The sequence below is a fragment of the Carassius carassius genome, chromosome 5 (assembly GCF_963082965.1).
Source record: "Carassius carassius chromosome 5, fCarCar2.1, whole genome shotgun sequence".
In the NCBI taxonomy this organism is placed as follows: domain Eukaryota; kingdom Metazoa; phylum Chordata; class Actinopteri; order Cypriniformes; family Cyprinidae; genus Carassius; species Carassius carassius.
Window position 1 is genome coordinate 26,210,547 of NC_081759.1, and position 15,088 is coordinate 26,225,634.

Below are 15,088 nucleotides of genomic sequence, written 5' to 3' on the forward strand. Positions count from 1 at the left end.
TGTTTTTCATTCATAGTAATTTTTGCACAGCACTAACCTAAGTGGATTAATGAAATAAATAAATGTAACCATGTCAGCCTTATTCAGGTAACACACATGAATTGAAAATAATCTGTTATAACAGAAACATTTTTGTCAAAAATGAGTCTTCTTCACAACAGTGAATAAAATTTTGCACTTTTAAAATGGTCCTCTTTGCAAACTCTGTTTAGTAGTGATGGCTGTCCACTGCTCCGGGTGTCTGTTCACAGTGTGTGTGTGTGTGTGTGTGTGTGTGTGTGTGTGTGTGTGTGTTCACTGCTCTGTGTACGTGCACTTTGGATGGGTTAAATGCAGAGCACGAATTCTGAGTATGGGTCACCATACTTGGCTGAATGTCACTTCACTTTCTTCTTCTTCCAGTTCTGAATAGTTATCACATTTTGATAACTGTTACATTTAATAATTAATGAATAATTTAACTTCTTAATTTACTGTTGCTATTCTTGTTTCTACCATGAATACAGGTGCATCTCAATAGATTAGAATTTCATGGAAAAGTTCATTTATTTCAGTAATTAAACTCAAATTGTGAAACTCATGTATTAAATAAATTTAATCCACACAGACTGAAGTAGAATTAGTCTTAGGATCTTTTAATTTCGATGATTTTGGCTCAGATTTAACAAAATGTGGGTTTTTGTTAAATGTGAGCCAAAATCATCAAAATAAAAATTCACTATCTCAACAAATTAGAATGGTGACATGCCAATCAACTAATCAACTCAAAACACTAGGTTTCCTAAGCCTTCAAAATGGTCTCTCAGTTAGCTACACAATCATTAGGAAGACTGCTGATCTGACAGTTGTCCAGAAAACAATCATTGCCACAAACATTCATTGCCAAAGAAGCTGGCTGTTCACAGAGTGCTGTATCCAAGCATGTTAACAGAAAGTTGAAGGAAAAAGTGTGAAAGAAAATGATGCAAAACCAACCAAGAGAACTGCAGCCTTATGAGGATTGTCAAGCAAAGTTTATTCAAGGGTGGAGAAATGCAGATGAGCTGAAGGCCACTGTCAAAGAAACCTAGGTTTCCATACCACCTCAGCAGTGCCACAAACCTCCATCCCACGCCGAATTGAGGGAGTAATTAAAGCAAAAGGAGCCCTATCAAGTATTGAGTACATGTATAGTAAATGAACATACTTTAACGGCTCCTGAAGGTTTTCTTCCGATTAAAAGAATCACGCTTCAACTGATGTCATAACGTTTAATGTCTTCTTTTCAAAGAGTACAAGTGTCATCTTCATCGCCATCTTGATTATATTTCGACATCACCTGAACATCGTGACACCTTTTGGATATCAACATCTTTACATAACGACACCGTGAAAAACTGAAACAAATAAAATTACATTCAGATACATAACCTATGAGTGTGTTTCTGTTTTGACCGCAGTTTAACCAAGTCTGTTTCTTACTGAACCAATGTAAATACACACAATACATTAACCTTGCAAAGTAACAGATGCAATCCAAAGTATAAACAACATACCGTGTGCGCCTTCTAATCAAAAATCCAGGAGACATTTATGTAGACATTCTTTCTACCAATCGTACAATTAGACAGCTCTCAGCATGTGCGCATTTCTTTTGTGGATCTGATACTCACATGGCTAACTAGATCATGTGACAAATTCAACTAATGTTAAACATTTCACCAGCAGGTGTCACTATTACCTAGTATTTATAATACTCAAATACAATTTACAAATTAACATTCATAAAACATTACACACCATTTGTGAACTAAATACCTTTTAACAAAAATAAATGACTGAAATACTTAAAAGAAAATTAAACCTTTTCAGCAACAGCTACACATACTTTCGGGGGCCGTTCTTCGTACGTCGCTAACTCAGTTAGCTGGATTTGCATGTTGACGATTTGACGTGTTCTTGGATCATTTGGTTCTTCGAAGCTCATTCCGGAGCTGCTGTCATAGCAACAGGTCCATAAGCTTAAACCTGCTCGGGAGCAGGCTTATTTAATGTAAACAGGATTAGATTGCTTCTTTTCAACCAGAACTGATACTCAAAATATGTCTGCTACCACCGCTACTTTATTACAAGAGTATCGTACTGATCCAGGGACAATAATTTAAAATAATATTTAAAAATAATATAAAAATGCTGTGTAGTCCATAACAGCCTACTATAGACACGGCCAGTTTTACTCACTGAAATATTAATTTGTCATAAAATTATTACTTCATAATTGTATTAGAGTCTTACACACATGCATAATAGAGTCGTGCATTATTTTGAGTGATGACTGCTATTATAAGAGTGGCTTGATGGAGTGCAGGAGATGCAGATAACATGAGTTGACCCTTAAGAAACTTTCATTAATGCCGTCACGTAACAAATCTGTCCAAATATAAAATGAAATGAATAGATAATTTCTACATTGATATAAAAATGTAAAGACTGCACAACTATTATAAATTGCGAATATAAATAATTGGGAATCATGAAAAAAATTGTAATAAAATAAATGCATCTATTATCTGTTTCATGTATCTATTATAACATTTATGTAGTTTTGTTTGCTTGGCTGTTTCCTTATAAAAGTCCAGAAAGTTTTCGTCGGGTGTCATTTTAAATTATATGACGTCATTACATTGCCGTCCAGTGTTGTGTCTGAACGCGTTCAATGAACGATAGTTCATGAACTCGTTCATATTTTGGGCGAACGTGAACTGAACGTGCTGTATTAATGCCTGATGAACATTACTGAGAACTCGTTCATTCTGGTGTCTGTGAACGGCACGCTCTCTCAGGTTAACTTCGTTCAATAGGGTGCCAGATTTCTATAGAGCCTTCCATGCGAAAATCCGGCTAAAACACACCGTAAACAGCTCTTAATATGTAGCGGAAAAACACCCAATCTGGCAACACCAGCCATCAATGTCGCACCGCCGTCCGCCGCATGCGTGAAAAAAAAAAACAGCAAACGACAGCAGCATGCAGCAAGAAGTTGTATGATCATTTAAAAGAATTTTATGATGTTTATGACAAGGTCGGTGAGAATGGGAGAAAAAGCATTAAAGCAACAATGGGGAAATGTTGTCCCCTCAATGCTAATGTAAACCCTGGTTGGATAAGGATTCAAAATTGGATATGAAGATGAAATCTTACGCATAGCTTCATTGTTAAAACTGATAAAATAATTGCTCTCTGTGATTCTATGTGGGCTGTGGCAATAATTTTCTAAAAAGAATTGCTCGCAGCAACGTATGGAAAAAAAGAACTATGAACTAGTTCATTTTTGGAACTGTGAACTTTAGTTCAAAATTTTGTATTTTGAACTATGAACTGAACTAGTTCATTTTAAAATTTGTGAATTGAACTTTGAACTAGTTCATGTAGAAAGTGAACTTTCCCAACACTGTTGCCGTCTTGCCACCAGCCAATCGCTGCACTGCTGATCATGGTTTCGAGTATCGATACATATCCCCTTTTAAGCCAACACATGAACGCGCAATTATCTCAGATAACATCTCGGTTACGTATGTAACCATGGTTCCCTAAATAGGGAATGAGATGCTGCGGTGACGACCCTCAGTGTGACGAATGTCTGAAGCCCTATACCATCCCGCCAATCCTATTGGCCAAATAGCGCTTGGCACCGCCCTACGCATGCGTACGCATCGTATACCTGGGTGCCGCGCACCATTTCGCTCAGATTTCATGACTGAAGAAGAAGAATGCTATCAAGGTACGGCACGGCCAGGACCGCAGCATCTCGTTCCCTATTCAGGGAACCATGGTTACATACGTAACCGAGATGTTCCCTTTCATAGGTCACTTCGATGCTGCGGTGACGTCACCACTATGGGAACGCTATACCATAACGCCTGACGTACCTGATAGCTGGGATCCAAGGAAGCATCTGCTCAAGCGGAGAGAACCCGGGAGCCAGGAGCCATCCTCACATCCAGACTGTAAGACTTGATAAAAGTGCTCGGTGAGGACCAACCTGCCGCAGCACAGATATCATCCAAGGAAGATCCACTGAGAAAAGCTCGAGAAGAAGCCACTGCTCTCGTGGAATGAGCTTTAACTCCTAAGGGCGAAGCGAGCCCGCGCGCCTCATAGGCTAAAGATATTGCCTCCACCAGCCAATGTGACATGCGCTGTTTTGTAACCGCATGGCCTTTATTCTAATGTCCAAAACAGACAAACAGCTGGTCAGACTCACGCCATGGGGCAGTACGATCCACATAAGTCTTTATAGCTCTCACAGGGCAAAGACTTAGATCTCCAGACCCCGCCTCAGCAGGGGATAAAGCCTCCAGGACCACCTGCTGAAAGCAAAAGGGATTAGACACGACCTTAGGGACATAATTAGGCCTCGGTCGCAACAACACCTTCACAGAGCCGGTGCAAATTCCATGCATGAAGGTGAAACAGAGAGAGCCTGTAAATCCCCAACTCTTTTGAGGGAGGATAAAGCCATAAGAAGAATCGTCTTCAGAGTCAGGATTTCATCCTGTACAGTTTCCAAGGGCTCAAATGGATGCCCTGATAAACCGTGCAACACAATGGATAAATCCCATAAAGGAACTCGCACGGCGCGGAAAGGCCTCAGCCGTCGCGCACCCTGTATGAAACGAGAAACCAGTGGAAGACGGCCCACCCGAGGCACCATCTATATACTCGTGGTAAGCTGAAATGGCTGCCACGTAAACCTTTAGAGTGGCTGGTGTCACTCCATCCGAAAAACGGTCCTGAAGGAACTCCAGTACTGAAGCCACTGGGCAGTAAACTGGATCCACATTATGAGTTTTACACCAGGTCGTAAACAGTCTCCACTTGAAAGCATATAAGCGTCTCGTAGAAGCTGCTTGAGAATTCAGTATAGTCTCGGTAGTTTCAACAGAAAGACCGGCACATACTAACTCACTCCGCTCAGAGGCCACGCCCACAGTTTCCACAGATCTGGCCTCGGGTGCCAAATCAGTCCCTGTGCTTGCGATAATAAATCCTGTCTGAGGGGAATCTCCCATGGAGAGCCCGCTAACAGATTGATCAGGTCCGCAAACCACGGCTGTGTGTGCCACCGCGGAGCCACCAGCAGCAGCTGTTTCACTTTGTCCAGCCGTACTCTGCATAATACCGATGGGATCAAACGAATAGGGGGAAAAGCATACAGGCTGGTCCTGGGCCAGCTGTGAGCTAACGCACCCAAGCCCAGGGGCGATGGAGGGCATAGGGAGAACCATAGCGGGCAATGTGTAGTCATGTTCGACGCGAATAAATCCATTCTCGCTTCTCCGAAAATCTGCCATAAGAGATTCACCGTTTGGGGGTGCAATCTCCATTCCCCTTGCTCCAGAGTCTGTCTGGATAGCAAATCCGCTCCGAAGTTCAATCGTCCGGGGACATGAACAGCTCGGATCGACAGAAATTTGTTCTGAGACCAAAGAAGAACATGTCTCGCCAGCCTGCACAGGGGGCGAGAGCGCAATCCTCCTTGATGATTCAGGTATGACACAACCGCCGTGTTGTCTGACCTGAGCAGCACATGACGACCGATCAGCAGGTTCGAGAAATACTGGAGAGCCAGAAAAACCGCCAGTAATTCCAACCTGTTTATGTGCCAACTGCGTTGCGCCGCTGTCCACACTCCAGTGGACTGGTTTGTCACTGCATCCTTCAGATGATCGTGACAAACCAGTCGTTTGGTTGAATTTGAGACAAAATAGACTTTACCGTCAACATCTTGAATTTGCTCAGCCTGAGTGCAAGATTCAGATGGTGTAAATCCAGAATGGGCCGCAACCCGCCGTTTTTTTTTTTTTTTTTGGTACCACAAAATAGCGGCTGTAAAACCCTGACTCCATCTGAGTGGGGTGTACTTCTTCTATAGCCCCTTTGCTCAGCAGAGTTGACATCTCCTGTCGCAGCACCGCTATTTCCATCCGTTTCACCACCGTGGAAAGAATTCCGCGGAAAGGAGGCGGGCCTCTTTGAAACTGAATGGTGTATTTAACGTTTGGCGTTACTGCTCGATCCAATGCTGCTCAAAGCGCTGTTTGCTGCGAGACAGTCAATGTTAGAGCGTGGGGACTGCAGTGAGAGGGTTGGATGTGCATTAGCAGTCCAACAGCACTCTCTAGTGGAGGGCACAGTCCCTGGCAAACAGGAAGTGAAGCGCATGCGTCAAACTCACTGCGTTTCGTTGTGTATAATCCTGAAGCGTATCCACGGCAGGATTTAATCCAACAAGATAAATATCGGGGCCACTCCGCTAGCGAGAACGCGGCAGCTATGTGAGCCGTCATAAACTGGCCATCTTTGCCAGCCTCTTGTGCCGTCCCTCAAACTCTGAAGGCTGGATTGTGCAGAATGTCTGAGGGGGCGCTCAAATGATAGCTCAGTTCAATGACGCTCGAGGTGCCTTTGCTGCGAGACAGTCAATGTTAGAGCGTGGGGGTTGAGGACGAGAAGCTTTCTCTTTAAGAACCGCCTTTTTTTTTTTTTTAATAAAGAGAAGTAAATTGCCGAAATTAGACACGACTCGATACGCCTTCGACGAGACTTTAGGCCGCGGCCGAGTTCGGCGCGATCGTACGGCTAGAGAGTAGTCAAAAACGGCATCGCTGTATAACAGCAGTCCGCCATGTCAGCAATGGTGGCGAAACCCGCGGCGTGAAGTGAAGTGCACTGACTAAGGCTGCTTCCAGGACCTCGAAACCTCTTGGTGGAGGTCCGTGAGAAGGGTAGCGGCTCACGGGGGGGAGGGGGGGGGTAGTTTATCCACCACGCGGGTAGCCACATAAATAGCTCACTGAGGAAGGGGAGGCGCGTTTCTCCTGTCCGCTCGGAGGGAGAGAACCGCCGGTTGGACAAACATAGTTTGAAAAAGCAAATCTGCTGATTAACACGCTCGAGTGGGGGAGAGCGAGCAAGTGGAAAAACTCCAGTGCATCACTGTATTCATAGTCAAGCCGCACATATTGCCCCTAACCAACACCTCGTGCAGGGCCTCGGCGACCGCAGAAGCAAAACGGTGGGGGTTAGACGCGAGGCGACTTATAGAAATACACTCCAGAGCGCGGATTCTTTTTTTTTTTTACTGTAGCCGTAGGCTATCACGGAGAGAACATGTAGAGAAGCTTCTAACGAACCTCTCATGAGTGCCTCCTCGTGATAAACCCATATACGGCTCTTACCTTTCGTTGACTCATCACGTCCGTGAAGAGGAGTTAACACTGCTCGTAGAAACCGCTGGAGAACGCGAGATGAATCCTAGGGCACAGATGATTCACTTCCCTGAAGGAATGTAATCTGAGCGAAATGGCGCGCGGCACCCAGGTATACGATGCGTACGCATGCGTAGGGCGGTGCCAAGCGCTATTTGGCCAATAGGATTGGCAGGATGGTATAGGGCTTCAGACATTCGTCACACCGAGGGGTGTTCCCATAGTGGTGACGTCACCGCAGCATCGAAGTGACCTATGAAAGGGAACTCAATCCAGCGATACTAATCATACACAACAGGTGTGTTCGAAGAACCCAATTAGCCGGATCATGATTAGCACGATGATATCATCTTGGATGTGTCATTTGATCTCGGATGTAATAAGCGACGTACGAAGAACGGGCCCCAGAAGGCCAACAATTCACAAAAATGTTTTATTTTTTATTTTTTAATTGGTCTTATGAAGTATTCTAATTTGTTTAGATAGTGAATTAGTGGGTTTTTGTTAAATGTGAGCCAAAATCATCACAATTAAAAGAACCAGAGACTTAAACTTCAGTGTGCATTGAATTTATTTAATACATGAGTTTCACAATTTGAGTTGAATTAACGTACCGAAATTAATGAATTTTTCCAAGACATTTTAATTTATTGAGATGCACCTGTACGTTTAAATGTAATCTTAAACTTAAAACGTCTGTGTAGGCTAATCTTAAAACTTGGCTATTTGGGCTCACTATTTACCCTCGCAGGCAGCATGTATACAATAAAATAACCATCGAAAAGTAAAGTAGCCTACATGTCACGTGACATCGGTAGTGACGTGGACGCACATTTCCGGTGGTGTGCCACCAGTGCGAATGCTGGAAATAAAACAAAATTGGGACAGAATTTTAACGTTAAGCTATGTAGTGTGGACGTGGGCGATTTATCACATATAAACGCAACTGAGGTAAGAAACCATACTGAATGTTTTCCAAAAATTTCAGTAAGATAATGCACGTACCGTACGTAAATAAGGCTGTGGGCTGTGCTGCCGCTTTTCACGATTACCAACACCCACCAAAACATTGATGACCATAGTGCACTTTTCATGGTTTGCTGTCCGCTATGTTTCTCTTATATTTGTGCATGATATATATGTAGATGTGGACACCGTAACGTGTTTACATTTAAAAGTGGTTTAGAAAATAGCACCAGGCAGTCTGAAAAGTGAGTTCTTTGTTTTGGCCTACAGGTGTATAATAGATGGATAAGTTTGTAACTCGGCACAGAAAAAGATCTGCTGTTGAGGCAGATGAATGGAAAACGGAGGAAACGTTCAAGAAATACAAAGAGGAATGTGAGGTGGAAGAGGAGTTTTCTCATCCCATCCCCTGGCAGAAGATTGAGGCAGAGGGACTGGACTGTGACTACAGTTTGCTGTTTGACAAAGAGGAGGCTGATCACCTTTTTAACCAGCTAGAAGAGGAGGTGGAGTATTTTACAGGTATTGAAGGCACCTTTGTATCATGTACACTGCTGTTCAGAAGATTGGGATCAGTAAGATTTCCTAATGTTTCTGAAAGAAATCTCTAATGGTAACCAAGGTTGCTTTTATTGGATCAAAATACAATAAAACAGTAATATTGTTAATTATTATAATAAAAAAATATATATTGTCTATTTGAATATATGTGACCCTGGACCACAGAACCAGTCATACGGGTCGATTTCTCAAAACTGAGATTTATTCATCACATGAAAGCTGAATAAATAAGGATAATGTTAGGAAAGGACAATATTTGGCTGATATGCAGCTATTTGAAAATCTGTAATCTGAGGGTGTAAAAAAAATCTAAATACTGAGAAAATAACCTTTAAAGTTGTCCAAATAAAGTTCTTAGCAATGCATATTACTAATCAAAAATTAAGTTTTTGTATTTATGGTAGGAAATTTTCAAAATATCTTTACTTAATGATTTTTGGCATAAAAGAAAAATAGATAATTTGGCCCATACAATGTTTTTTTTGGCTATTGCTACAACTATACCCAAGCAACTTAAGACTGGTTTTGTGGTCCAGGGTCACATATTTTAAAATGTTACTTATTCCTGTATTTTGACAGGACAACATTTCAGTGTCACATTGGCGATCAAGAAACATTTATTATTATCAAAGATGAAAACAGTTGTGCTGCTAAGATTTTTGTACAAATTATGCATTTTTTTAGGATTCTTTGATAAAGCATTTATTTGAAATATAAATACTTTGTAACAGTATAAGTCTGTGTTCACTTAATAAATTAATGTGTCCTTGCTGAGCAAAAATATAAATGTATTTATTTTTAAATATTTATTTTTTAACTTCCTGACACCAAACTTTAGAATATGTACATTGGTTTTACAGGTACAGGAAACATACATTAAGTATTATCTTGCTAAACAATCCAACTTCATTATTATACTTGTATAATATGCTGTGAGCCATATTAATATAGCACTGTATCCTGTTGATTGAAATGTTTTTTGTTTCCATTCCATTTTCTCGGTGACAAAGGTGACCAAGCTAAACTACAAGTGTATGGAAAGTCTTACAGTGCTCCAAGAAAGCAAGCAACATATGGCGACGAAGGACTGATGTACTCTTTCTCTGGAGTCCATCTCCTGGCTAAACCATGGACTCCCACTTTGGAACGCATTCGAGATGCTGTTACCAGGGCAACAGGCCATTCATTCAACTTTGTTTTAATAAACAGGTAATTAAACTGACATGTAGACATCACTGTCCTGTTTCTTTTGAAAGAAATGATGTTCTTTCAAAGTGAGGAAAGTGTGGTTTTGGTTTGTGTTTTCACCATCAGATATAATGATGGTCATGATCACATTGGAGAGCATCGGGATGATGAACAGGAACTCGATCCTGCCTGTCCTATTGCCTCTGTAACTCTAGGGGCTGCCCGTGACTTCATTTTCCGTCATAAGGATGCACGGACTGGTTCTAGCAAACGTCAGATTGAGCCAGTCAAGCTGGAGCTGGCTCATGGGAGTCTACTGCTCATGAACTATCCCACAAACACATACTGGTATCACAGTCTTCCAGTCAGGAAAAAGGTCAAAATGCCACGCATCAACCTCACTTTCAGACGCATAGTGAAAAACAGACAGAAAACTGGCATTAAAATAGAGTGATAGTTCTTTTAGCATCTTACCAGGTACTGATGTGGGTCATGTTAGTTTTTCTTTCACAACATGTGTGAAAGCTGTGTAAAAAGTTAGTAAGCATATCTCACATTAACACATCTGCAGTGAACCCATGTTGGGTTTTAGCACACTTACACTATCAGTTTCACTTTCTTTTCACATCTTCATGTTATGATTTAGTCTTCATGTTTTAGGATTAATTTGTCATTAAACTGTCCAGTAAAAATTGTACTGTTATCTCAGAAAATCAAGCTTCAAGCTCATCTTTGCTCTTCAGAGCAAATTCAGGTTTGATATTTGGCAACAAAATGCACTTTCAAGAGTTTTCAAAGGAAATATTTTATTTGTTTTCTTAGAAAACCAATAAACTACATGTGGAATAAATAGGTTAGACACAACCATACTTCTGTACAAGACATTTCTATTATAGACTGGAGAAAAAAAAAAAAACATGTTCCCAATGAATACATTTTGCTTAAGGTTTCAAAGATTGAACTACAGAAGGCAATAGTTTGGCAAAAGACTGTGGCAAAACCATAAGGGGTAGCAAAAAAGTATTTGTATAAATATATACATTTTATTTTTCAAGCATAAGTAACAGAGTAATTTCGAGAAAGTCATACTTAGTGTTTACATTCCAGCACTGCTGGACTGAGTATGAGGTATTCGCACAGCTGTCTACCCATTACCTGCCTGTGTTACAATCTAATCAATGTCAGGTTTTTCCTTGGACGACGACGCATGCGGTCAGTACAGTTGCTGCTGAAAGAAACAGTAATTTGTGAATTTCATGTATCAATGTGATGCTATTATTGTATCCCTTGTGAACGTTGGAAGGTTGTAGTGCTGTTAAAATGGCAACCAGCATTTCAAAGCTTGGTTTGAATGCCAGCCACAGTTTAAATTGTACATTAATGCAAAGAAAAAGTTGTCTTTGAAAAATAAAATAAATGAAAGCGAGACAGAACCAAAATGTGGGCACTTGGAGAATGGTGTAGACAGATGAGACAAAAGAAAAGAAAAATTTAAAAAGTAACACAAATGTGCTCAACCAAGCAGGTCCTATGCTACAAGCTATGGTCTTCACAGGAGAAGTTGGATAACTCGTGACTAGTACCATTTGCCTTTTTATATTTAGCTACTTATGGTGAAATCTCACTAAACTACAGCAGCAGAAATCAGTTACTTTCAGCGTGATTTATAAAACAGTGTGTTGACCTTCCTGAGTGAACAAGAAAAGGTGAGTGATACTAATTTTTTTTAATTGCAAATGGCAGTTGATATCAATGCCAATTTGGAAAAACTGGCGGTTCCAGTGCCGTTTCAATTGACAATACTGATCTTAGCAAAAGAAATAGCATGTAGTGATTGTAGGACAGCATTATCTGTTTTAGAATCAGTACAATATCTCACAGCTTGATTCATTACTCATACAATGATGATCCCGACCTGCCCTCCACACTAAAAATGACCGCAAGAGACGGGTTTTCTGGATTAAAGTGAATAGATGGTAGGGAAGAGTGTAGAACTGAAGAAAACCTCCTATGTTGTGATGTCTGACAGCTGGCAGAAGATAGTTAACTTTCTTCAGAGGAAGAATCGATTTTCCCTTTTTTGCTTGGGGGAGCACCATCTTCCAAATCCTTCAAAAGAAACCACTGAATTAGTTATAAAGCAGAAAAAATACTGCTGAGATATAAATGTTTTACTTTGATGCAAGTGATGCGCATGTACCTGGGCTGATTTGGAGGAGTCTAAAAAGTGTTCGGAATCCCCCTGTGACTTGCTGTTCCTTTTGGCTGTTATAGATTCTGATGAGCAGTGGTTTTGTTCTGAAAGTAAAGAAGTGCTATTAGAGATCCCTTAAAATTCAACAGCACAGATAGAGAAAAGCGGATAATGGGTCACTAACCACTTTTATGATCTTGAACAGAGGAAGGCTGTTTGGAAGGATATTGGTCACTTTTCAAGTCATTGCTGTCATTCTGAGAAGCTGCCATGGGTTCAGGTACAGGACTAGTGTTGTTGCTGGTCTCTTGCTTCAGTGGGGAGGAGTCTGCAATGGAGCTCTGGTTACTGTTATCATCTGTATGTAGAAAAGAGAAACATGATTAATAGGGTGTTACATATGATTAGAGAGATGCCTGAAAAACTTGAAGCATATAATTGTTAATAGATAGTTACAAGAACAACAATCAACATCAATTCATGTGTAGTAAAACTGTTTAAGAAGGATAATGGACCATTGAAAGCCTTTAATAATAATAATAAGTTTAAGTTTTTGTTTACACAATATATGCATGTGTACTGTGTATATTTATTATTTACATATAAAGACACACACACAGCATATATTTTGAAAACATTTACATGTATTTGCATGTATATATTTATATCAATATAAATTAGATCATATGTAAATGTTTTTAATATAGAAACGTAAATTCTTAAATATATAAATGCATGTGTATTTATGTATACACATTTTGTAAACAAAAACTTTTATTTTGGATGCGATTAATCGTTTGACAGCACTAATAATAATATTTCAAAATGCATAATTGATATGAATTTACAGGTACTTTCTAGCATACTTAAATATTTCAGGAATCCCTAATAGATCAACTGTTTGGGAATCACAAAGATCACAATTTGGTTTAAGAACCACTATACTTTACAATAATTGTCAAGTCACATAGCCTAAAATGGACTGAGAATTATTGTGATTGGCGCCTGATAACTGTCAGGTCTACAGCATTACCATGCATATCCATCATTCCAGGAGAAGAGCTGTTCTCAGGGGTCGTGACCTCAGAGCCATATTTGTCATCTTTGCCTTTCTTCTTTTTCTTGCTCTTCTGTGTGACAAAAGTGCATTGTCAAATGCAGATCACTTTTTTGCAGCTAAACCATATGAAGACTGATGAACCAATTAACTTTTAAAAGACACAGCGTAGAAAATATTACCTTGTATGTTTAACACCACAACTAAAACATTTAATGCTCTGGGCCACCAGCAAATAAATAAAATGGCACTAGTAACCTCAATGACAGTATGAATTTACCTTTACTAATTGAAAAAAAAAACATTACATCAGGGTATTTACCATCACAATATTGTATCAGTATATTAATGCCAATAATCCCTGTTTTAGTATTATTGTATTCATTTTTGGGAAGAAGAGATTGAAAAAGATTGATCTGTTATATTGGTCATAACATAATTTTTTTGGGGGCGGGGTTACTGGTATCAAAAAGAATTGCAATAAGTGTATCATGGTGATTAAAGATGACTTACATCATCTGACTTGGGCTCTGTCACTGGTACCCACTTGTAGATTCGCAGTGACGTGTCTCCAACAGTCACCCATTTCTTCTCCCTGGAGATGCATGTCATTGTTAGATATCAAAGACAAAGGAGACCGAGAACAAATGAGTTTAACAGAGGATTAATTATTTAAACATTTACATTTATAGGCATCTCTATTCATTGTGTAATATATATATATATAGAGAGAGAGAATATATATTTCCAGAATATACACTGTCGCGGATATCAACAATGCATCTATACTCTATAAATATACAGAATATAAAGCGAGGTCAAGTCTTTAGTGGAGACTGAATGGTTGTGCAGAACAATACTAGTTACCATAATTACATTTAAACTGATACAATGTTAAAATCATTTTAGTATTTCAAAGTTTGGAAAGATACTATTGTTGGGGTTAAAGTTAATCTAATGATCTTTCTAGTAAAATGTATTTTGATTTAAGTTAAGCAGTTAAGTTTAAGCTAAATGTTTAGATGTGTGAAAGTGGAGGCGAAGCCTGAGTTTAAAGCCCCGCGCGTGGATTAAACTATTCTCACGCGCGCGCCGTCGCTAAGGAGCGCGAGTCACTTTGCTCTCAGATGAGATGAAAGAGTCAAACATCCGTTCAGCGGCACTTTTTTGTTCGGTACGGATGCATGTCTCGAGTTCCTCAAGTCAGCCCGTTCGGTTACTATTCAGCCGGCATTACAGGCTCAAACAGCAAAGCCTTCATGAGACTGCAACGAAATGGCTTCTAGGTTCAACCCACATAAAAATTTAATGGAATAAAAAATGCGATCTAAATTTTTCCAAACTAAATTTTTAAAAGCCGAAAAAAGAGCAGCCGCGCGAAGAAACGCACAAACAGTACATCTGAATGAAATTGGAGTATAATAAACGGTCTCTTTCCTTTCATTTCATTGTTTCTCGTTGTCTCTCCTCCCCCACAAGCTGTCTGTGCTGTTCGTTAACGGCTAGACGCTCTCTCTTACCATCTCCGCACTTTTTCAATTGCAGCCATAACCCGCTTGATGTCATCTTTCGCCCTGCTCCGCGTCTCCGCTCGAACCGACCTGCCCGACATTACTGCTGTTGGTAAAATATCTTTTTGCTCGCTGCCTGTTTAGACACAATGCGAATGCACACAGCACAAGAGAGAGGCGGGGTTTGTGCGCCTGCGCTGACGCCAAATGCCCTGAAAGCATGAGAGACACGGTCAATGCGGCTACGCGTTTCGCTCCATTGTTTAGCAAAAAGAGCACAGAAAATGATATTTAACAGTTTGTGGAGTGAGACGATCAAATCGAAACGATGACTACGACATCCACGCATGTTTTACACACG

General features: G+C 40.2%; 2 protein-coding genes across 4 annotated transcripts; one reads left to right on the forward strand and one right to left on the reverse strand.

The window, feature by feature from the left end:
• Positions 1-8,062: 8,062 nt before the first annotated feature.
• Positions 8,063-10,837, forward strand: LOC132141083 (DNA oxidative demethylase ALKBH2-like). 2 transcript variants are annotated; one of them, XM_059550293.1, is made up of 4 exons: positions 8,063-8,237; positions 8,487-8,738; positions 9,788-9,986; positions 10,092-10,837. In XM_059550293.1, the coding sequence occupies exons 2-4, from the start codon at positions 8,498-8,500 to the stop codon at positions 10,417-10,419; spliced, it is 768 nt and encodes a 255-aa protein (XP_059406276.1). In that variant the 5' UTR covers positions 8,063-8,237; positions 8,487-8,497; the 3' UTR covers positions 10,420-10,837. The 2 variants fall into 2 exon arrangements, with proteins under 2 accessions (XP_059406276.1, XP_059406275.1); XM_059550292.1 differs by having other exon boundaries at positions 8,063-8,201.
• Positions 10,753-14,983, reverse strand: LOC132141084 (B-cell CLL/lymphoma 7 protein family member A). Of its 2 annotated transcripts, none has more exons than XM_059550295.1 (6): positions 14,737-14,983; positions 13,730-13,811; positions 13,193-13,286; positions 12,344-12,517; positions 12,166-12,263; positions 10,753-12,074 (listed from the first exon to the last, which is right to left on the reverse strand). In XM_059550295.1, exons 1-6 carry the CDS (start codon positions 14,826-14,828, stop codon positions 12,009-12,011), a joined length of 606 nt encoding a protein of 201 aa, XP_059406278.1. In that variant the 5' UTR covers positions 14,829-14,983; the 3' UTR covers positions 10,753-12,008. The 2 variants fall into 2 exon arrangements, with proteins under 2 accessions (XP_059406278.1, XP_059406277.1); XM_059550294.1 differs by having other exon boundaries at positions 13,193-13,289.
• Positions 14,984-15,088: the final 105 nt, after the last annotated feature.

Coding starts and splice junctions, on each gene's coding strand:
- LOC132141083 (XM_059550293.1), top strand. CDS start 8,498: ATGGATAAGTTTGTAACTCGGCACAGAAAAAGATCTGCTGTTGAGGCA. Junction 8,739..9,787: donor GGAGGTGGAGTATTTTACAG/GTATTGAAGGCA, acceptor TCGGTGACAAAG/GTGACCAAGCTAAACTACAA. Junction 9,987..10,091: donor AACTTTGTTTTAATAAACAG/GTAATTAAACTG, acceptor TTTCACCATCAG/ATATAATGATGGTCATGATC.
- LOC132141084 (XM_059550294.1), bottom strand. CDS start 14,828: ATGTCGGGCAGGTCGGTTCGAGCGGAGACGCGGAGCAGGGCGAAAGAT. Junction 13,812..14,736: donor ATTGAAAAAGTGCGGAGATG/GTAAGAGAGAGC, acceptor ATGCATCTCCAG/GGAGAAGAAATGGGTGACTG. Junction 12,264..12,343: donor TGTTCAAGATCATAAAAGTG/GTTAGTGACCCA, acceptor CTTTACTTTCAG/AACAAAACCACTGCTCATCA.